The 23,721-nt window shown below is 35.7% G+C and overlaps 1 protein-coding gene and 1 pseudogene across 5 annotated transcripts in view; both read right to left on the bottom strand.

Annotated features, from left to right (window-relative positions):
• Positions 1-23,721, bottom strand: part of LOC131313374 (cysteine-rich receptor-like protein kinase 10) — a 98,296-nt gene that overhangs the window by 47,904 nt on the left and 26,671 nt on the right. For 2 of the 5 annotated variants that reach the window (XM_058341656.1, XM_058341653.1), the window contains exon 1: positions 1,377-1,970. The exons of 1 other annotated variant lie outside the window; for it this stretch is intronic. In XM_058341656.1, the coding sequence (XP_058197639.1) occupies positions 1,377-1,898 (522 nt within the window). In that variant the 5' untranslated portion in view covers positions 1,899-1,970. Of the gene's footprint in view, positions 1-1,376; positions 1,971-22,983; positions 23,648-23,721 lie in introns of those variants that run through there. 2 more of the 5 variants (XM_058341655.1, XM_058341660.1) reach the window with 1 other exon arrangement.
• On the bottom strand, positions 20,063-23,084 carry LOC131312843 (cysteine-rich receptor-like protein kinase 34; annotated as a pseudogene).

Raw genomic sequence — 23,721 nt, 5'->3', positions numbered from 1 at the left:
TGGTTGTGGAATTAATTGATAGTGTGGAGTCGATTCTAATAAGAAAAAAAGTGAGAGAGAGGGGGAGGGGGGGTGAGGGAAAGGTAAAATTTGAAAATAAAAAATAAGGTTAAAGTAATTTTTGATAAATAATAAGAAAAAAAAAAACTTTATTGCATATTTATTTACCAATAAAAAAAAGAAAGAGTTTAAAAGTAATTTTTAAATGTAAAAAGTAAAAATAAATAAAAAGTTAATGCCTTCCGTTAGCTCCATCCGTTACAAATTGACGGAATTGAACAGCAGGGATCTAATTGTTAACAGAATGCTAAGTTTAGATTTTTTTTGTTAATAGTGAAAGTTCAGATATTTTTTTGCAAATTGTCAAAAAATTCAGGAGCTTTTTTGAATTTTCCCCACGGTATATACAAAACTTTCTACTTTTAGGCTTGATGCGCATATTAAATTGCTTATTTAATTAGGCTTCATGAGTATGTCATCCATATATAAAAAACATTGATTACAATATTAAACAATTACTTGTGAACCAACAATGGCTAGCTCAGTTGGTGGGAGCTCTTGCATCTTACTAAGAGATCAAGAGTTTGAAAATCTCTACCTGCATGTTTGTTTTCTCCTATTAGAGGGCAAGTCTGTGGACACAGCAAATCTGTGCACGATCTATGTGGAGCCTATTATGGGTCTCACACAAGTGATCCAAACCGTTCATTATGTTTAAAACATTTTTTCAAGGGATCTCGTGTAAAATCAGTTCAATTCGATACCTATAAGTAGTACTTGATATAATCGTCTAACTTTACATTCTCTAAAAACCTGAATGAAAAGTTAGATAATTAGATCAAACACTTATTGGTATTGAATTAAGCTAATTTTTCGCGGAGGCCCTTGAAAAAATATTTTAAACAAAATTAGCGGATCCAATTATTTATATGGGACTCTTAGTGGGCTCCACAACGCAATCTGTGCACAGACTTGCTATGTCAATAGCAAGACTCATCCCAAAATTTATATTTTGTACTTCATAATATATCATGTAAATATCTCATTTATCTATTAAAAAAAAAAGAATAAAACAGTTAGTTGTGGACAGTGGTCACCTGAATATTCGACCAAACATTTCCCCTTATTTGTATCTGAGATTGTCCTAATTTCGAAAAGACAGGTTGTATATTTAGAAAGAAATTTAACAGGGGTCGGGATCTATCGAAACAGGATTTCGCATTCATTTTAATCATATATACGAGGGAGTATTTAGAACCATTAATTAGTTTGTAACTATATTTACTAAAAGAGTTTAAATTTGAAAAATAAAGGCAAAACAAAAACGAAACAAACCAAAGATCGAGGTCTGAATAAATAGTTTGCATTTTGCATACCTTTCCCAAAGCTTCCTTAAAACTGGTCGCATTCGTCGCGTTCTCCGGATTTCTCAAAATTAGCCTGAACGAAGTGTCCAAAACGGAGAAGATGGACACGTTGGAGTACCTCAGGATGCACTCGTCGTACCAGATCGTGACCCGCTTCGACCCGGGACACCGTTCGACTACATCTCCGGCAGCGTAAGTGACGCAGTCTCGACATGTGGCGGCGGAGAGGTCGCCGCGGCAGATGAAGAGGCCGTAGGCGACGTCGGGGGGGCTGCTGCCGGCGGTGAAGTTGTAAAAGCCGTTGGACGCGTTGTTGGAGTTGGAGGAGAGACCGGATAACATTGTGTTGAGGTTCTTTTGGTAGGTGCTGTTGGCGGCGTAGGTACTGGTTGTGCTGAGAGTTGCGTTTGGGCATTCCATGAATAAGTAATTTGGGTCAGCTCCTTCAATTATTGGGATCATGAGGCTGAGGAAGCAAATCGTGAGAGCAAACAGAGCCTTTCTGGGCATTTTGTGGGGCAAATTATCCATTGTTGAGCTCCTGGGAAGGCACTTGGGGGACTTTCATTACAGGAATGGAGATTGGGTGAGGGTGAATAAATAATAAGTGGTGGAGAGGCGAGGTTGGAAGTCATGGCTGTAGGTACGACGGTTTGGGCGTGGTCAATGTGGCCCCAGTGACATTCCTTGGACATTTGGGGACCCGTTGCTTTCAGCCCCAGGCGCGCTGCCCACTTGGCAATGAAAAAAGACTTTTTTCATGTTCTAGAATAGGAATTTGGGTTGAAAATCTGTATCTCATACGGGAAAATTATTCAGGTGGTGTTCCAACTAAATAAAAGGAAGATTTTGGAAAAGAAAGGTAATTTCAAGCTCAAAAATTATCTATTTACGCAAATAATTTTTCTATTAATATGGATTTTGTTTGATAGATTTCATTGAGATCTTTTATACGGTGCAAGAAAAATTAAAAAATTATTTTTTATTTTTATTATATTTGAGTTTGAAAATTGAAGAAAAAGAAGTTTTAGAAAAAGAATGTTACCTGGAACACCCCCTCAATATTTTGGAAATATACTTTCTTCTCTCACATGTAGGGTTAACAGGAGGCTCATATGTAGGCCCACGGGTTATGTGAGGGGGAAAAATATGGTTGCTGATTTTGTCATTTTCTTTTTTGTCAAAGCCACCCCCTGTAAGTATATTTTTGGTGCAAAAATACACTTGCAGGAGAGTGGCGTTAACAAAAAAGGAAGTGATAACATCATTTCCCAAAAAATATACTTTCAGGATACTGCGTACGGTTAATGACGAAAGATTATAATGTTTTTGGATACTATGTGTCATGTTTCAAACTCTTTGGGGGTGTTTGTGAGCCTACTTTTTTATTTTTTATTTTCAATTTTTTGGCTTTTTGGCTTTTTGGATTATGGCCAGAATGTATTTTGAATATGATAGAGTGTTTGAGAGATTTATACATAATGTATTTTGAAATTATAGTAGTGTTTGGTAGATGATTGTTGAAAATGAATTATGGGTTGCATTTTTACCATATTGCCCTTTGTCTAACAGGTGTAAACATGCCAATTGCGTTTTTTTATTATTTTAATTTATTATTCAATTGTTTAGAATATGTTTATTATTGAAGTCCATATTATTACTCTAAATATGTTTTATTTTGCCTCTGGCCATTATTATTGTGTTAAAATTTTTTTTCTGATAAAGTGTTGTTTTTTTCTTCTTTTTTTTTTTAATTTTCATATGTGAGGTGTAAAGAAGACATTCGAAATTTTTATTTGGTATTTTAAATTTTAAATAATAAGACCATGTTACAAGCAACACTTTAATTTAACATCAAACACATACCTCATAATATAAAGAACAATAAAACAAACACAAACCCTTAATATTACCAAACAAATTAAAGTACCAACCGAATCCAAATAAAAAACACACAAACCACGCCTACAAGCTGAAGGCAAAAAAAAAAAAAGGATGTGCAAAAAAAAAAACAAATACACAAGTCCAAAACTGGTAAAATGAAGGGAGGAATGTGGGTATTTTGGTAATTGACTACAAAATGGGAAAAGCCAATAATGTGAAAAACTCCTCCAGACCTGATTTTGGTTTTTTGCTTCTAAACCCAAAAACCCAAAATCCATTCTCCCACAATGTATTCTCAAAATGAGATGCCAAACACCCAAAATGGGAAAATGACAATCCGAAAATGTAAAAATTCAATTGCCAAACACACCCTTTCTTTGTCGAAGTATTCATACCACAGATAGTTAGGGGTATAAACAAGCCAAGCGAGCTTTGTAATGTTTAAGTTCGAGCTTAGCTTGGTTGTAAACGAGCCGAATTTGACATTTACTTATAGAGTATTTAAACGAGTCGAACTTATACAAATGAGCTGATTGTAATCCGAGCGGGGCTTTTGAGTGTCGAGCTCGAGTCTTGCTCAATTAGTGAACGAGCCGAGCCAAGAACTGTTTGCGAGCAGTTCGGTTCATTTGCAGACCTACATATAGTGGTGTTCCAAACCTTTTCTTCATTGGATGGTTCTCACTTCTCAGCATAAAATGTTCCGTAGAGAAAAGTTTGAACACCACCATGTGATGTTGAGTAACATTGAATAATTATTGAGAAACCGTTGCAATGCAATTGGTTGTCTCATAGGTCTCTCCAGTGGAGGCGAGAGTTCAAGTCCTACAAAGGATGCGATCGGAGTTTAGAGTTATGAATAGCCTCTAAATATGACCCGGGAACCCTGCCGAGCGGCACCCCTGCCAAGCGGGTGCCAAGCGGCCAATCCGGCCGTTCATCTCAGAATCAACGGCCTGGATCGAAACATCTTTTTCCTTTTTCTTTTTTTTTTTTTTTAAATCCGTTCGGTACCTTTATATCTGAGCCGTTCAAAACACTTTTAGATAGCCGAGATACGCTCGGCACCCCTGCCAAACACCCCTGCTTGGCAGGGTCTCCATATCCTCTCTCCCAACGAACCTACTGATAACTAACTATCCCAAAACACGCTGATATATAAACTGACCAAAAAAAAAATTGCATAATTAATCATGGCCTTGGCTGATTACGTGGGTTCACGATTATTTTGAGGTTTTCGGGACTTCAAAAGTAGAAACCTTTTTTTTTTCTTTTTCTTTTTTTTTAATTTCTTTAATTTAATATACTGTACTTTATCTTCTCCCGTGGTCCGTGGAAGATTTGTATTGTAATGCGGCGGCTACATCAATTATGCTGTAGGTACGACGGCTTGGGAGTGGAGGCCCAAGTGAATTGAATTGAAGTGAAGTGACACTCCTTCGACATTTGGGGATCCGGTGCTTTCTGTTCTAGAATAATGTTTGGGGTAAATTTCACTGACCTCCCCTGAAGTTTCTGACACGAACAAAAACCTCCACTGAGGTTTCTGAAATCTCAGTTACCTCCCTTACTTTTGCTGACATTTCGAAAAGTCCCCCTTCCGTTAATTTAACCTTTACTAGCGTTAACTATTGTGACAAAATGACATATATGCCCTCTACTTGTATTTCCATTTGCCCTCTACTGAATAATTCTTCCCCTTTGCAAAGAAATCCAACGAAAATTGCCGATTTGGATGCTTGCATAAGCAAAGAACATAATGGGAGAGAAATAATTAAACCTCACATGGGTGGGTTTGGATTAAAAAATTAAGAGTGACTTTTTTTTTTGTCTTTATTAAAAAAATCGCATTTATCAGTTTTACTTCAAATTTTTGACTTTTTGCTTTGTCTCGACGAGAGGAATCAAAAAAGTAAAAATAAAATTGATCGGAAGTCTTAATTTTTCTAAGAAAGAAAAAAAGTAAGTCAAAAAGACAGTTTTTTTGATTTTTTTTTTCTTTTTAAAGAAAATTATGAGTTGCGATTAAAAGTTTATACTTTTTTTATTCCTTTCGCCAAGACAAATCAATAAGTCACAAAAAAATTGATGCAAAACTAATTAATGCAAAAAATTATTTGAATAGAGAAAAAAAAAAGTTACTCCCAACTTTTTAATCCAATTGTGCTCTTATTCTGCATACGCAATTACTACTCGAATGAAATAAACATACACACATTTTTATATAAATCGGGTGAATTATTCTTTTCCGGCGAATAGAGTGAGCAGCATGCGAAATTGGTAAAATAAGGATAAAAATTGGTTGCGCTGTGGCAAAATTGGGTGCGGCGGTTTTGGGCACTTTTTACGATGGGGCATTGGGTGGTGATAAGGTGATGGAAGAGGTTTCTAGAGGTTTACAATTTATGCTGTGTTAGAGGTTTTGAGGGCTCATTTTCTATATTGAACAAGAAAAATGGATAGAATTGCTCAATACAACAAGTTCATATTCTAGAATTTTTTATTGAAGACATTTTAGATTTTTTTAAATAACTAAGGTGTTCAGGCTAACTTAAGTGCATCTCGAATAATTCTGGGAGCCGAAACCTACCGCCCATTTGCATGGAGCCCAACTAAAGGTAGAAATGGGTGGTCCGAAAATAGTTGATTGCACTTGAGAGATTTCAAACTTGAGACTCTAGAAAGGAGCAAACTCCTAAGTCTCAAATCTTGACCACCAGGCTAACTCCTTGGGGTTTAAAACATTTTAGTTTTGTGTTCAATTTTTTTAGATTATTAGTTTATATCAAGCAAAGAAATAAAAAAATTTAAAAATAGGAACTAAAATTGAAAGAATTAGAATAACAATACATAATACTACTAAAAAATATTTTTCTTTGTTTATGTCCTTAGTCAACTTTTAAAAGTCTGTTAAAAAAAACTTTTAAAATGTTTTGATCATAATTTTTTACATTTTATGTTTCTCTTGTTGAAATGAATAAAAAATCCACCAAAAATTGACGCAAAACTACTAAGGCAAAAAAATATTTGAACAAAGACCAAAAAAATCCAAAAGAATTATTATGGCAAACCACACCTTAGTTTATTTTACAAAGTAACTAAAGAATTTGTTATTTTTCTTTTTTGAGCTTATTAATATAGTCATTATTATAAATATTTTCAATTAAATATTTGCATTTGAAATAGAATAATTGATAGATTCATATGCTTTCTATCTAATATCCAAAATAAGTCGGCTTCATTGCGGCAAAATTTGAATTTGAATTGTAATATGGGTGGAAGAACACATGAGTTTAGAAGATTTAGAGGTCAAAGGGCATTTTTGGCAGTTCAAGGCACATATTATGACATCATCAGCACATTTTGTTAGCATATGTAACGGCTAGTAACAGAAGGGGGACTTTTGGTAATGCCAGCAAAAGTAAGGGAGGTTACTGAGATTTCAGAAACCTCAGGGGAGGTTTCTGTTTGTGTCAGAAACCTCAGGGGAGGTCAGTGAAATTTACCCTAATGTTTGGGTTGAAAATCTGTATCTCGTACGCGCGGGAAAATTATTTAATGTGTCCGGAATATACCATATTCTCTTACATAACATGTAGGGTTCACACGAGATTCATATGTAGGCCCACATATTATGTGAGAGGAAAAAAATATTCTCAGAGTACTGCATATAGTTAATGATGAAAGATTATATAATGTTTTTGGATACGATGTGCCATGTTTCAAACTCTTTCTTCATCGGAGTATTCATACCACATGCACAGATGGTTGGGAGTGTAAACGAGTTAAGCAAGCTTCGTAGTGTTTAAATTTGAGCTTAGCTTGGTTTTAAACGAGCCGAGTTTGACATTTACTTAATGAGTCTATTTAAACGAGTCAAATTTTTACAAATGAGCTGAGCTTTTGTAAGCCGAGCGGAGCTTTTGAGTGTCGAGCTCGACTCGTTTAGTAAACGAGCCCGAAATTCGAGCTCGAGTCTCACTCAATTAGTGAATGAACCGAGCCAAGAATTGGTCGCGAGCAATTTGGTTTGTTTGCAGACCTACACATAGTGGTGTTCCAAACCTTTTCTTCACCGGGTGGTTCTCACTTTCTCAGCACAAAATGTTCGATAGAGAAAAATTTGGATACCACCATGTGATGCTGAGTAACATTGAATAATTATTGAGAAATCACTGCAGTGCAGTTGGTTGTCTCATAGGCTGCCTCAATGGAGGCGAGAGTTCGAGTACAACGGAGGGCGCGATCGGAGTTCAAAGCTATGGATTGCCTCTAAATATATCCTCTCTCTCAACTAAATCTACTAATAACTAACTATCCCAAAACTTGCTGATATATAAACTGTGCCAAAAAAAAAAAAAATTTTGAATAATTACTCATGGCCTTGGCTGATTACGTGGGTTCACGATTATTTTGAGGTTTTCGGGACTATGTAAGTCAAAAGTAGAAACTTCTTTTTTTAGTAGAAACTTCTTTTTTTATTTCTTTAATTTAATATACTTTACTTAAGATTGTGAATCTCGTTCTGTATCGGCCGATATGTACCGAATTTGTGAGAAACCGGTAAGTTGACCGTCTGATACCGTTCCGGCGCCAATACCGGCACTTACCGGTCAGTACTGGAAAATTTGGCGAATCTCGGTGAGATGTCGTTACCGGGAATTTTGTCCGGTAAGTTGCACCGGCTAGATTTTCAGTCACTAACTTCAAAAATCACCGCCGACGGTTTCTTCGAGTTCTCCGACAATTTTGGTTTCTCCGGCAACATAACCAACTAAGATACAATCAATGGGAGAAGATTGATCGGATAGAAAAGAAAGGATCGCCGGAGAGAAGATGATCGGCAACTTGTCATTTTTTTTCCCTTTCATCTTCCCGGCCCTCTTCTTTTTCTTTTTCAGGTACAGAGAGAGTCTAACGTTTGACTGGAAAGAAAAGTGAGAGAGGTAACGTTTGACTGGAAAGAAGAGAGAAAGAGAGTCTCACGCTTGACTGGAAAGAAACAAAGAGTAAAGGTTTTTTTTTGGATGATGCTATGGTGTTCCCGGTCATTTTAGGAACACCGTAATTTTTGGCATAATTTTACCATTATGAGCATAACTAAAACCCATTACAAGCATAACCAAACCCAAACAAGGTATAACCAAGAAATATCCAAAAAAACCAACCAAGGCATAATCAAACCCAACCAAGGTATAACAGACAAGTTATGCTTTGCTATGGTTCTGTTATGTTCATAATGATTTTGGTTATGCTCATGATAGGTTTTGGTTATACTCATAATGGTTTTGTTATGTCAAAAGTTACGGTGTCCCCAAAATGACCGGGGACACCGAAGTCATTCCTCTTTTTTTTTTATCAACAGAAACAAAGAGTAAAGTTGTACCCGGAAAGAAACAAAACCAGTGGTTTTGCTGCTTTTGCTCACTGTTTTCGATTACAGAAAGTCTAGGAAGCAGGATACTGACCCACGACTCAAACCAGGATAGGCCAGAAAATAATTGGGTGTTGAAAGAACAACTACGTGCAAGGCATTAAGATAATTACAGTGCAGACCAATACTTTCAAAAGTTTTAAGACAAATTACAGTACCTTTATATGTTTTACCATAATTTCTAGATATTTACAGTTAAGGGCCCTTTTGCCTCTTTTGTATTTGGTACTTACATTTCCGCATTTCTATTTTTTTTGACCCCAGACAAAATTGGTATCAGAGCCTACAGTACTATTTGTTAATTCAAGTAGCCAGATTATAGATCCTTGTTATTGTTTAGTTTATTATTTACTGTTATGTTTTAGTTTGTTATGATTAATGAATTAATTAAGGCAATTAGTCCTAGTTTAAGTGAGATTAGATCCCAACAATCAAAACAAAATATCCAGATTAGAACAGGTTTCCAACTAATAGAACAACTTAGCAATAACCTAGATAAAAAATTTAGCTTAGAAGTTAAAGGTAATATAGTAACTAGAAATCAGTTTGAAGAATTTTCAACAAAATCTCTTGAGCAAACTACCCAGATCTTAGAAAGAATCAACAGATCCAGATCTTGTAAGCAGTTAGAAAATTTAGATTATTTTAAAGAATTACATTCGAAAATACTAAGAAGAATCAGTAAGTTAGAAGAAAAACAACTCATAATATCAGAGAAATTGCCCTGCAAACAAGATATAATAGATCTGATCAGTAAGTTAGATGTTACTCAGCCCAAGGATATAGAAACAGAAACCAAAAAATTAGTGGAAAGTCTTAGATTTGAGGTGGACAGAATAAAACAGAACTCAGTTCAAGTTAAAGCAGAAGTGGATAGTAAACTCCAAAAAATAGAGATTCTTTTAGAGGAAGTTAAGAAATTAGCTAATGGAGAATGAATAGTTGCGATAGTTTATTTTATAAAAGTAGTATTAGAAAATTCTGAAAAAGTTCAACCAGATTCTATTGGATTATCCAGTTTCAAGCCAACAGGCAAAACAGACGAAACTATTATTAAGCAGAACAATACAATTATTGAACTCTTGATAAGCCTTAGCCATAGATTAGTAGAAACATAAGAAAAGTTAGACCAGCTGTCTATTAAAGTAGATAAACTCCAGGAGGGAAAAGTTTTAGAAGCTTTAACTTCTAAAATAAATTAGATTAGTATTTCAGCCTCAACCGGACATCTAGAACCTAAAAGATCCAATAGATCTTTGCAGAATCATACCTTTTATTATAATATATTTGGCACTCCAGATCCAAACAAAGGAAAGAGACCAGAAATTCCTTAATCTTCAGGGACCCAGTAATGGCGTCTAGCAGTAAAACTAAAGTTAGTGGGATTCCTTTGCTAAACAAAGTATTTGGAAAACAGCCAGTTGAAGAGAATAGAATAGAAGGAATCATAGATCCAGAAGTTAAATTAGACAGATTCAGAAATCATAGTTTAGAATTATTAGACCCAACGGTATTATATAGATCACAGAATTTATTCAATAGAGGAGTCAGAACTTATAATAGCTATCATGAAAAACCAGTCAGTGTTATAACTGAAGACCAGCTAAAAATTTTAGAAATGATCACTCAGAAGAGTTTCAATGAGCTTAAACAGTTAAGGTTAGGTCTTATACACCTAGGTTTAATTACTATAGGAATAAAAGGTTTAGCTAGACAAGACTTAGGAACCAAAGTATTGGTTATGATTTTTGATAATAGGTTTACAAATCAAGAACAAGCTTTAATAGGAAACATGGAATTAGACATGAACAGTAATTGCCAGATTGTTTATTGCATACCAGATTTTCATATGAGACTTGATGAATTTTACCAGCATATAAAAATAGGAATTAAGGCAAAGGGATATCACATGATTCCTGATGTCCATAACCTTTTAGTATGTGTAAATTTTATAGGAAAACTGAGCAATCACAGTAGCACTAAATACAAGCTTAGAACAGATCAAGCCTTAAAAGCTTTAGGTACCAGAGGTATCCAGGTCATAGAAGCCAAAAAACGTGATTCAGAAATATTGTCAGGACTTGAATGGAAAGTCACAAATTTAGTGCCTAAACAACAACTCAGACCCAGTAATAACAGTTTTTATACCAACAATCTAGGGGAAGTTAATCTTAGATTCAGTAATTATATCTCAGCAGGTAGACATTCAGATGTAAGTAGTTTTATTCATACAGAATTTGCCAGAAACTCAGATGTAGAAACAGAACATATTTATATGGCATATGAACAGCCTCAGTTCACCCTAGATCAATTAGTTCAATTCAGTGAATCTGACATAATCAGATTAAAAGAACTTTTAGAACCAGTTTATAGGCCAGACTTAGATTATTATGACTACCAGATTTTGGAGGGATACTACACCCAAAAGCTTGAGTAAGAGCATCCAGAATTAGATGATAGTTCAAAGGTCCAAAGACAATATTTATTACAAAATAATATAATTGTCTTAGAAGAAAAATTTCTTGAATATGATTCCAGTAGAAAGAATAATCTTTTAGTAGAAGATATGTTTTGTCACTCAGACCCTAGATCCAAATATTATCAACCACCAATTAAGAATACAGAAAGCCATATGGTAGAAGTCAAAATGGAAACATATGATAATACTCCACCAGTACTCCCAAATCAAGTATATGAAATGGGAAATATTCCAATCAGTAGGTCTAGAATTGAGCCGTCGGCCCAAGAACTAGAATACAGAACCTATGGGAAAAGGTTACCAGTAGATAGAGATATAACTCTTATGACACAAGCAGGAACAAGATTAATGCTGGACATTGCAGCGTTTGATCCTCAGTTTCACAAAGCAGTAATAGATAGATGGGAACAAGCCTTAGTTAGAAAACTTTTAGAAATGACCAATTGGCACTCTTCAGCAGAGATGTGGTCATATTGCGAATCATTTTTAGGAGACACAGCAAAAGGAATTATAGAAGCCTACAAAAGAGATTTTGAAACCTAGTATGCGGCTTTAATAGCCCAATGACCAAATGTTTACAATTTCACCAGTTTAGTCAAAACCTTGATCATAGGAGCAGATCCTAATAGAGGTAATACAACGTATCAGAATGTAGCTATAAGACAGTTAGAACAGCTTAAATTACATAAATGGAAATATATAGTCAGTTTTTGTAATGACTTTATAGCCCTTGCATCACAGACAGGAAGAGCACTCGATCCAGAAATTAGTAATAAATTCTTTAGGAAACTTCCAAGACCTTTAGGAGAAGAAATATGGGAAAAATGAAAAGTTACTAATGGAGATGAAAACCAGCATCTAGGAATAGGCCCTAGAATTCAGTTTGTTTTTGCAGTACTAAGAGATAAGTGCACTACACTTCAGATTCAGAAGGGAATAAAGAAAAATAAATTAAACTTTTGCAGCCAAGTCATATATACTCCACAACAGTATGGATACTGCAAAGAAAAGAGAAAGAAAAAGAAAAACAAATTCTATAAATATCAAAAGAAAGCCAGTAAATACCATAAGAAAATAGCACAGACAGGAAGGTATAATTATGGATATAAAAAACATGGCTATTATCCTAGGAAAAGATATAGGAAAAATCAGTCTTACAGGCAAGCACCCAGCAAACAACAGTTTAGACCAAGACCTAGGAGACATTTTAGGAAAAGAGTTCAATCAACTCAGAATCGTAGATGTAAATGCTTTATATGTGATTCAGAAGATCATCTAGCAAATAGATGCCCTAATAAAGGAAAAAACCAAAAAAATACAGAGAAAGCAAATCTTATAGCAGAATTAGAAGATTTTGATAATATTGAGTTTATAGAAATAAAATTAGAAGAAAGTGATACTGAATCAATATATAGCTTAATTAGTACAGAACTAGAAGAAATAAATTTCTTAAAAGAATTAGGAGATAATGATAGCAGTAGTAGTAGTAGTTCAGAAGATGAACTTCCCAGCTACATACCAGAATATACTTTTATGATTAAAAGTTCTAGTATAGAATGTATATACCAGTGGCAACATAATATAAGACAGGATAGTGAACCTTGCTCAGAATGCAATGGTTATCCTTTTAGGTTATTTAGAAGTATATGTGATAAATGTAAGAAAAACGTTTGTAAGTATTGTCTTAAAAGGAATCACCAGATTGATAGAGATTTGATAGATTTAAGTGGTAGCATACAGCAACCAGTGTTAAACCAGAATTCAAAACTAGCCCTCCAAGAAGCTAAATTAGAAGCAGCCACAGTAAAGTTAGAATTAGACCGAACAAGATTCCAGTTTGAAAAACAAATGAGTGAACTAGAAAAGAAAATAGAAATCTTGTCTATCGAAATAGAAACATATAAAATATAAAATAGTAGATTAAGAAACCAATTATATGAGAAAAATCAGCCTTTAATTGAAACTATAAAAGATCACTGCAATATTGTTGAATCGGTCAATAGAATAGGAGAAAACAGTCTTATAGAAATAAATTGTGAGATTTTATTACCAGCTAGAGGAAAGAATCCAGGAAAGATCATAGAAACTAAAGCTATGGTAGACACAGGAACCAGTAAAAGTCACATTAGCCGTGATCTTATACCAGTTGAATATTTTACGAAACCAGGTTACATAGTCAGAGCAGATCTCATGAATAATACTAGTATTATTTATGCAGAAATCCTATTGGTACCGACGGTACCATAGGGAAAATGTACCGACGGCCACCGGACGGCCGTCTTTGGCCACCGGACGGACGATCCGAGTCGTCCAAAAATTTTAAAAAATAAAACCAAGTGGGCCTATGCGAGAATGAATGGCATCCGAGGCGTATAGGGTACTTGATCCGAGCACCCCTTTTCGTGTATATATGTACATACGTGTATATACACGAAAAAGGGGTGCTCGGATCAAGTACCTTACACACCTCGGATGCCATTCATTCTCGCGAGAGCCCACTCGATTTTATTTTTTAAAATTTTTGGACGGCTCGGATCGGCCGTCCGGTGGCCGGAGATGGCCGTCCGATGGCCGTCGGTGCATTTTTCCTACGGTACCGTCGGTACCAATAGCAGCACTCTTATTTATGATACATGTCTCATGAATAGTAGCATCAGATTTACCAATAGAATCCAACAGCAGTATACCTACCCTTTACCTATGGTATGGATAGGAGAAATCAATCACAGCTATAAGTTTATCTTAGGATTAAACTTTATCGACAGTATGAATGGAAGTATTACATTTAGTGGACATTTTGTCACCTTTCACAAGCGTAATTTACAGGTTGAAACCTTACACGCCCAGCATTTAGAATTAGAGTTGTTAGCTAAGCGTGGTGGACCTACTGACGAAAACAAAAACAGAAAAATAGTAGAAGAAAATAGGATAGTAAAAGATAAGATACATGAAATGTTAAAAGATTTTCCAGATAAACATTTAAATTCATGTGAAGAAACAGTAGACGACAATATTGAAACAGAATGGTTAAAAACAGAATGGTTAATGGAAGAAGATGAATAGTTAATTCAGATAGATTATGATCCAGTAGATTTTAATCAAATAGAATATTTTTTGTTAGTTCTTGATCGCAAAAAGAAGAAAACAGATAAAGAACGATTAGAAGAATTAATTAAGTTGGCAGAAGAAACCCAGATTCTAGGAGAAAATTCAATCGCACATTGGAATAAAAACAAAACCTTAGCGCATTTAGAAATTATTAATCCGGATTTTAAGATTAGTACCCAGAAAATTGTATACAGCCCATTAGATGTAGAGGAATTTAAGAAACAAATCCAAGAATTGCTAGATCTTAAAGTTATAAAAGAAAGTACCAGCCCACACAGAAGTACAACCTTTATGGTAAGAAATCATGCAGAAATCAAAAGAGGAAAAGCGCGAATGGTCATAACTATAAGCGTCTTAATGATAATATTCAGTTAGATAGTTATGACATACCCAGTAAAGAACAGCTAATTAATAGTATTCAAGATGCAATAATTTTAGTAAATTTGATTGCAAATCAGGATTTTGGCAGATCATGTTAGACCAATCCAGTAGACCATGGACAACATTCACATGTCCTCAAGGATATTATGAATGGATTGTCACGCCGTTTGGTTTAAAAACAACACATAGTATTTTTCAGAGAAAAATGGACAATATATTCAAAGAATACCATTCATTTATTCTTGTTTATATTGATGATATTCTTGTTTTTAGTAGAACACAGGAAAAACATTACAAACATCTCAGGATAACATTTCAGTTATTTATAAATAATGGTTTAATCATTAGCAAAAAGAAGATGAAATTATGCAAAGAATACATAGAATATTTAGGAGCAAGTATAGGGAAAGGAAAAATCCAGTTACGGCAACACATTGCACAGAAGATACTAGAATTTCCCGATAAAATAGAAGATAAAAAGAAACTTCAGTCATTTTTAGGAACTTTGAATTATACTAGACCATATATAAAAAATCTTAGTAAAATCATAGGTCCTTTATATAGCAAAACGACTCCAGTAGGTCAAAAATATTTCAACCAGCAAGATATAGATCTTGTCAGGAAAATCAAAGAAATTTGTAGAAATTTACCAGAACTAGAGTTACTATTATAATCGGATTACATAGTAATAGAAGTAGATGCTAGTGAAAAAGGATGGGGAGCAATACTCCTTAGCAAACCTACCAAATACTCAGCAAAATCCACAGAAAAGATTTGTAGACATTCCAGTGGAAAATATAGGGAAAAAGGAAATTTAGCCAGTATAGATTGTGAAATATTAGGAGTTATTAACGCCATTAATAGCTTCAAATTATGGTTGTTTAAACCGTTTACAGTCAGAACAGATTGTGAAGCAATTGTTAAATTTCATAAGCTTCTCAATGATAAAAAGATCAGTAATCGTAGGTGGCTTAATTTTATAGATACAATAACAGGAAATGGTTATACAATAGAATTTGAACATATTAAAGGAAAAGAAAACACTTTAGCAGATTATTTATCTAGGGAAATAAATACTAACATTTCCAATTTTTCAGATGGCATCTTCCAGCAATACAACCAGTTCAACCAGAATAGATCAAAAGTTTTTAACCTTTGGGAGTGTAACTCTCAGAGTTTTCCCTGAACAATCTAGATCCAAATTCAGGTACTTCATCCACAATATCAGTGAGGAACAGAAATGTCTTTTAGATAATCTTTGGGATTCTCACAAAGATGTTCCTAGATTCTTAGCCTGTTTAAATGCTTTAAATATTTTCTTTAATCAACAAAATGGGTCAAACCCAACAAAAAGATTTTCATTTTATTGTGTAGCCATAGGCCGTGTCCCAGGGATTTATTCTTATTGGCCAGAAGTTTTAAAATAGGTAGATGAAATCCTTTCCTCAACATAGAAAGGTTTTCATACCTTTGCAGAAGCAAATCAATGGGCAAATCGCACCATTGGAAACAATTTTTACATTTCGGAGTCTTCTAGAAGATTAAATACTCAGGCAGCTCTTGAGACTGCAGGTTTTGAAAATAACCAGGTTTTCAACCAACCATCTTCTAACCAGCCATTTTCTCAGCAAATAAGATTTTGTGGTCATTGCGAAACAATGACAAGAAATTTCAGACTTTTAAATAGAAGAAACCAAGATTTTGAATAGGCTAACCAACAGTTGATCAATAATCAACAAAAGCTTGAAGAAGAGATAAAGACTCTCAAAAATAAGTTGTTAGAATCAGAGAAGGAGCTCAAGAAAATTAAAAGCCCTTTTACCCCACTGGTAAAAGTGAGAAAGCAGTCTTCCCCACTGAAAGATGAAGAAAAGATTGAGTGGAGTAAGAAATATGGTCCAATAGAGCTTTTGCAACAAAAAGCAACCACTCTTCTTTCAAAATTCCTCCCAGATGTTATCCATCATATTCAGTACTTAGCCAGGCAAGATAGAGTTCATTTCCAAGAATTTTTATTCTCAGAACTGATCAAGATCCACCAGAATGAAGGTTGTATTCCACGACTCACTATTTCCTGAAAAACCCTTTATTTACAAGAAAAAGATGTTGTTCCATATCCAAAGATTAAACCAACTTGTATTCCGACGCCTTTGGAGCGGATGGCTTGTACATGCCAACTTGTCTACAGCATCCCTATGGCCAACATAGACATGAAGCACTTCAAACTCTTTTATCTTAATTTCAAAGATAAAAAGGTGGAAGTTACAGAAGCAACTCTTTTGGATTTTGGATATATTCAATAAATTATATTCCATGACCCAGAAGACACTAACAGATTTGGAAGAAAAATTGCAGCATGTGTTCTCAACTCCATGGCAGATTAAGGTACAGCAGTTGAAGTGGTAGTGGAATCAAAACTTCAAGAATGGACATCTACGGGACAACTCATCCCTGCCTACCACAATATTCACATCAACACCAATCCTGCAAATACAATCCTCAGAAGAATTTATCACTGTGATAATGATGATCCATGGATTTGCGAAGCAAATTCTATAAGAAAACAGATCAGGCATGCCATTGCCTTCACCATAGCAGAAGGATATGATAATCTAGTTAGATATTATTTGGAACAGAAAGACCAGCAAAGAGCAATGCTAATAGGAGAAGATTTATCAAATCCATCTGATCACGGAGGAGATGAAGATTATGATTTTGATGACGAAGCTCTCCAGAACCTCAATAATGCAATGGAAGTATGAAGTAGCTCGACAACATTACTGTCATCACATGGGGTGATACTTTATCAGTAAAAGTAGTTTGGAAATATCTGCAGAAAGCATAATACAACTGTTCCAACCACTCTCTACCAGCCGATTTCAACCACTCTTCACCAGCCAGAAGAAATGATGACCACAACCACTCCTGAACATATCTTCAATCATCAATAATGAAGACCCTACCTTTTTAAAAGGAAAGTTGAAAGATGTGACGATGCGGGCCAGTGATCACGAGGCATTTACTTTCCTTTTGAAAAACCGGATCTCGTTTCTTAATAGGTTGCCAGTCATTTTAATTTTGAGCCAGCCTATAAATAGAATGGAGTCTTTTGGTTGTAATCACGACTCTCCTAACACTTGAACACTTGCTATCTGTAAGCATTTGTTGCATTTGTAATTGGTCGAGTCAATCTTCAGCAGTGGAGCTTTTGATCTTTGTAATTAGCAGTTTGCAGTAATAATATTGTAAGTTTCTCTTCAGTCCTTTATTGTTCTTTAGGGACTCCCGAAAGGGAACACCCCTAGGATCATAAATAAGTTGAATATTGTATGAATTATATGTCTGTATTACCCAAAGATTTTAATCCAGTTTTGATTATCACCAATATTTAAAATTCAAAATTTTAAAGAAGTAATGACTTCAGACCTTTAAACCATAAAGCCTTCTCGAGTTTTAAACCCGTTTTGCCAGAGAGTAGCGTTGAGGGAACATAGTATTCGGAGGTAGGTTAAGAAGGAAAGTAAGGAATTCCTTTGAAAAGATTTTGACACACAAAATAAAGTGATAAAAAAAAGAAAGATTAATTAATGGGTAATCAGATATATCATTCCCTTTACAATATCCAGTCTATTTTAAACAGTTTATCTGGGTCATGTGGTGGTAAGTACAGAGTAGGATTTTCAAATATTTGGTTATAAGCTTATATCTTTGCATGCATGAACAAAGAAGAACATATCTTGATTTACATTCGTAGATTAGAAGAAGAAATATTTACTCAAAATCTTTTAATAAATAGACTTTTAAATACAACTTTATATATAAGCAGACCTAGATCTAGTACCACTCTTACTAGATTCATAGGGAAAGAACAAGATAAGCTTAGAGATTTAGAACAACAATTAGCTGAAGTACAGTGTTAGTATCAAAGAGCAAAACCATTTCAGAATTAGGATTGAATTGTAATTATAAGAAGTAGTAGGGAAAAGAGTAATTAGTACATACAGATGCACCACGTGTAACTAAATTACACCACACAGGATAATAACTTGAACCAATCATAGTGATCATGGGTTGGAGCATGGGCTGATGTCCTGGTCTGTAGCATCACTCTTTCGATTATGTGCATTGAAGTGGAGGTGTTTCCAACATATTTGACGGTAAGATTCGCGTTTTCCGGATTTTGACAAAACCAATGGAGTCTGTATTGTTCTTTTTTTAATTGTGTTTGGGAGAGAGTTTTTATTTTATCTTGTCTAGACACTCCGCCAGGTGAATGAAAAAATGTTGAAAAGCTCATGCCTTGAAAAATGCTCAAATTTTATATGAAAAAGGTTTATGCATCTAATGCATTTAGTTTAATATTTTTCATGCATCACTAAGTTTTATGCCTAAACTTCAATACAGTAACCACGTTTTCTTTTGTGGGAGGTAAAATAATTTTCCTAAGGCATAGAGTGTTGGCTAGCATTGGTTTGAAACAAGAAAAATTTTTTAAGGCAAAAAGGGATCAGAACCGTGTGCTAGCAAAGTGCCCTTGAAGTGCGGTAGCATTCCTAGGCACCCTAAGAGTGCTAGAGCCCTTCGGTGGGCTATTCAAAGTGTTCTTGATTTTTTGATTTAATTTTAATTACTAAGTTTGAGTGGCGCTCACGAAGCGCCCCAGCAGCACGCTAGCGCTAGCTCACGAGCTAAGAGCGCCCCAGTAGCGCACTAGCCCCCTAACGTGTCTTTTTCCTATTGGCTAGCTCAAGGGTTCATGCCAACACCTATATAAGCCGATTTTTCTCTCTTTTAGGGCACCCACTCTTGCATTAGCCCACTTTAGAGAGAGAAAATCAATTTCACTTATATTCCTTGTGTGCTATGCTTTTGTGATGATCTAAATTGAGCATTTGATCATCTTTTATCATTCTAGAGAAATACTCTAATGTCCCATGTATTCTCTCTAGGTTGATTTGTTTTTACAAAAACTTCATCCTATTTAAATCCATACATTGTTGCCTATGAATCTACATGGCCGGATGATACCGGAGCCGTTCTAGAACGGAGATCGAGATGGTGTTGCTAGAGGAGTCCATGGAATCAAGAAGGGGCACGGGGTGCTAGGCAAGAAGTGGAGTTATGTGTGATTTGGGGTGAAAGTCGGTAATTCCTAATTTGTAGTCTTATTGCCTAACCTTTTGATTTATGGAAAATTGAGTAGATTAGGCCGTGGTTTTATGCTTAGGGTTTGTTGACCCTAAGTAATTTCCACGTATATCTCGTGTTCTTGCGTTCTTTAGTTTTATCGCTCTTTATTTATATAATTAAATCGTATTGTTTGGCATGGAGATTGGATAGTTGTTTGAGTTGTTGATTGTTCTAAATTTAATTGGTCGTCCTATTGACCCTAAGTTGATTGTTCTAATTTTAATTGTGGATGCGATGATATTGTATTGACTTGCTTGTAGATTGATCTGACTCTACTTCTGTAAGAATATTCGATCTTGTTCTCCTTCGGCCTAAGAACCCCGACTGCTGAGGAAGAGACAACGTGGTGGAATAGGCTGAATAGCTATTGAGCATTAGAACTATTGTTGCCATAGAAGACCTGGTGTCTGGATCATCTTGGACGCATAACAACGCAATATGGATGCATCTAGTGACTTCATTTACACCATAGGACCCTTGAAGAGTTGGATCCCTCAAATCCAAGGGAGTTCCTTCCCTCCAAAATTTCCAGGCCTGCAACAATTCCATACACACATGAATTGTGGATGCGATGATATTGGCACTAAAGAGGAAGTTGTTCCCAATGTTATCTGCAATATTGATGGTCACGTTTAAAAGAAAGTGTAATGAATAGATTCGGATTCGAATTTTAAAGGCATTGCTGATGGCATTAATGCTTTGTTTGATTGTTTAACATACATCTATAGCTACTTGTAAAGGATAAGTTTAAGAACTTTCAACAAGCACATACATTTTTGAACATCCCTTAATTTGGTAAAAGATGAGCAACATGGGATAGGCGGAGTAGCAATTAGAATATATGGCTAAAAGCTTACATAGCTCAGAAGGTCTATAGCATCAGTTGAGTTGGAAAATTTATTGTTCTTGTTGCCAGAAATGATCTCCAGAACCAAGAAACCGTAGCTAAACACATCAGACTTGGCGGAGAACGGTCCACGCCTTACATACTCTGGAGACATGCATGTAACCACTGCAAGCAACAATTATTAGTTATCGTACTTTTCAGACGAAATCAGACGTGAAACAAATGAGGTCATAATGCACAAAAAATTAACTCAAAAAGTAATGAACTGATTTAGCAGTCCCCTTTTTCTGTCACACTTCTATTTTTTTCCTTGCTATTGTTGATTTAACAAGTTAGCATTCCAATTTCCAGAAAGTGTCAAGAATTGTTGCAAGGGTAATTAGGTAAATCACCAACAAGGTAAGAAAAGGACACTTGTTCTAAGATGCAAGTGCTAAAATCATTTCTCAGTATAGTAATGTTCATGAATTGCCATTAAGCAGCTAGGCATAACAGCACACGTCTTTGTCTATCCCACCAAGAGACAGCATTTGATGAATCTCAATGATGCATCGATTGAGATCATATCAAGTCAGTGCCCGTTAACACAAATTATAGAAGATGAATATGCGGGATGCAGGGATACTACTGACAATGTCCCAACAACTCGACTTGTATTTCCTTGAGTTTGATCAACTCCGAAGATCCTAGCCATTCCAAAATCTGAAACTTTTACGTTCATATCAACATCTAACAATATATTGCTAGCTTTGAGATCACGGTGTATAATTGTAAGGCGGGAATCTTCTTGAAGGTACAACATCCCCTAGCTACCCCTTGTATAATCTTATAGCTTTTTGACCAATCCAACTTCGCTTGCTGTTGTGGGTCTGTGCAATGAAAGATCCAAATACACGTTCAAGTAAGAAGTAAGGAACTAGACATCGAAATGAGACACAAGCGGAGTAACGTTAAAGTGCTTTGATCTCTGAGTGTGCATGTGAAATGCTCTCAACACACGACTTACAGTATACCATTCAGCCCTGTTCGTGTGTTCGAGAGGTAATCCATTAATTATTGGAGTCCAAATGTCACATTCATGCCAAAAAAAGGGTAACAAAAGCAATATAACACAGAGCTGTCTAGATTGCCGAACTGAATAAAAAGTAGTAGATTTTTGTTGGGCACAAACTCATAAATGAGTGTCTTTTCCTCTCCTTCTAAGCAAAATCTGAGTAGCCTCACTAAGTTTCTATGTTGAAGCTTGGCTACCAATACCAGCTCATTCTTAAACTCTAGTGCACCTTGCCTTGAGGTTCGAGATAGCCACTTCGCAGCTACCTCTTGTCCATTTAGAAGTATACCCTGAGAATACAAAATATCCCTTGAAACTGCTAGATCCAAAGTATGACAAACTCTGAAAATTTCAAATCATTTTGGCCAAATAAATAAATAAATAAAACCTTGTAGAGTGGACCAAATCCACCTTCCCGGATTTTGTGATCATTTGAGAAGTTGTTTGTAGCAGCTTGAATAGTACCCAAATCATATTGCAAGTACTACACTGTTGAGATGTCCTCCCCAACTGGACAAATTGAAAGTACCAACAAGAATAAATGGTAAAAAAAACAAGCAAAGATGAGAAGAAGTTTTTTGGAATCCTCTCATTCTCCCTCTATCTTTAGTTAAAGTTGGCGAGAAGAAGTTTCTTCAGCTTAGCTTGCATGTGTAGGCATGTGTGGCTTGTGCTCGATGGAGCAAGAGGAGGCCCTGCAAGTGAAGCCGACATCCAGGAGGAATGTCGAAGAGCGGGGAATTCTCAAAGAGCTAGAGGAAGAGGCTGTGTACATGGTCAAGCCCAAGGCATTGAAAAGAAACAGAGGAGTATGTCTAAAGAAACAGACAAATTGGACAAATTGAAAGTACCAAATGAAAGAATTTGTCAGAATTTTTTTCCCTAGATTTTAAATGAAAAATGTCTCCCATATGCAGATTTCTTGGATCCACTACTGGTCTTCCCCACGTCGTGTTGAGAAATCGGTACATCACCTGTTCCACTATATATCGAATGATGAAAGAGTCCAACTTACATCAACAATTACCTTAATACTCCTACCCATCATGGGTACTGTCCTTGGGCCCTTGTGAAGCACGACCCAAGTCGAATCAGTTTTGACAAACCCAACGCGTTCGTATCTACCCAACCCAATCGATGCTCCCGCAAACCCATCAGATTTCAGTTAAACAGCGCAGGAGACTCATTTGGTCTAGACCGTTTTTCTACCTTTGTCCTCAACAACAAAGCCCAATTAAGTGAAACGGAAAGGTATCAGTCTAGAAAAATCCACCTTTCTTTGGAGCATTGTGACAGACCAAGCGAGTCTCAGGGTCCACGACAACTCCATTCCAGTCCATTCCATGAAATTTCGTTTCATGGAAAAACTACATCTAAACAAAGTCACTTAAAACAAATCAAATTAAACAGAACAAACCAGAGCTGGGATAAAATAGGGAAAAAAAATATATAGGAGGACCAATATAATGCATAACAATCAACGACACTTTCCCAAATGACCAAATAGTATTCTGTTTCCAGTGACATCATGACATGAGACCTGCCATGTTGCTCTCAAATTTCTGGCATATCATCTGGCCTCTAGTTCTGTACTCGATGCTTCATTCGCAGACCATGGGATAGACTTACTCGTAGACTGATCCGACTCAAGGCTTTGAACAGTATTCGACACTGTTCTAGTAGTTCGACCACAGAATCCAGGTTGTTGAGGATGTGACAAATCAGCGGAAGGACTATTTAGCATCAGAACTACTGTGGCCATGGAAGGCCTAGCATCCCGATCATCTTGCACACACAATAAGGCAATATGAATGCATCTAGTGACTTCATTTCTTGAATGGGAGCTTTCAAGAGTTGGATCTATCAAATCCAAAGCCATTCCTTCCCTCCAGAGCATCCAAGCCTGCATTAATCCATTTTATACATGAATTGAGGATGTGGAAATATATATTGTGTTTTTTTTGGTAATTAGGATGT

The sequence above is a fragment of the Rhododendron vialii genome, chromosome 13a (assembly GCF_030253575.1).
Source record: "Rhododendron vialii isolate Sample 1 chromosome 13a, ASM3025357v1".
NCBI lineage: Eukaryota > Viridiplantae > Streptophyta > Magnoliopsida > Ericales > Ericaceae > Rhododendron > Rhododendron vialii.
The sequence above is the reverse complement of the archived record's forward strand: the minus strand, read 5'-3'. Positions and strand labels throughout refer to the sequence as shown.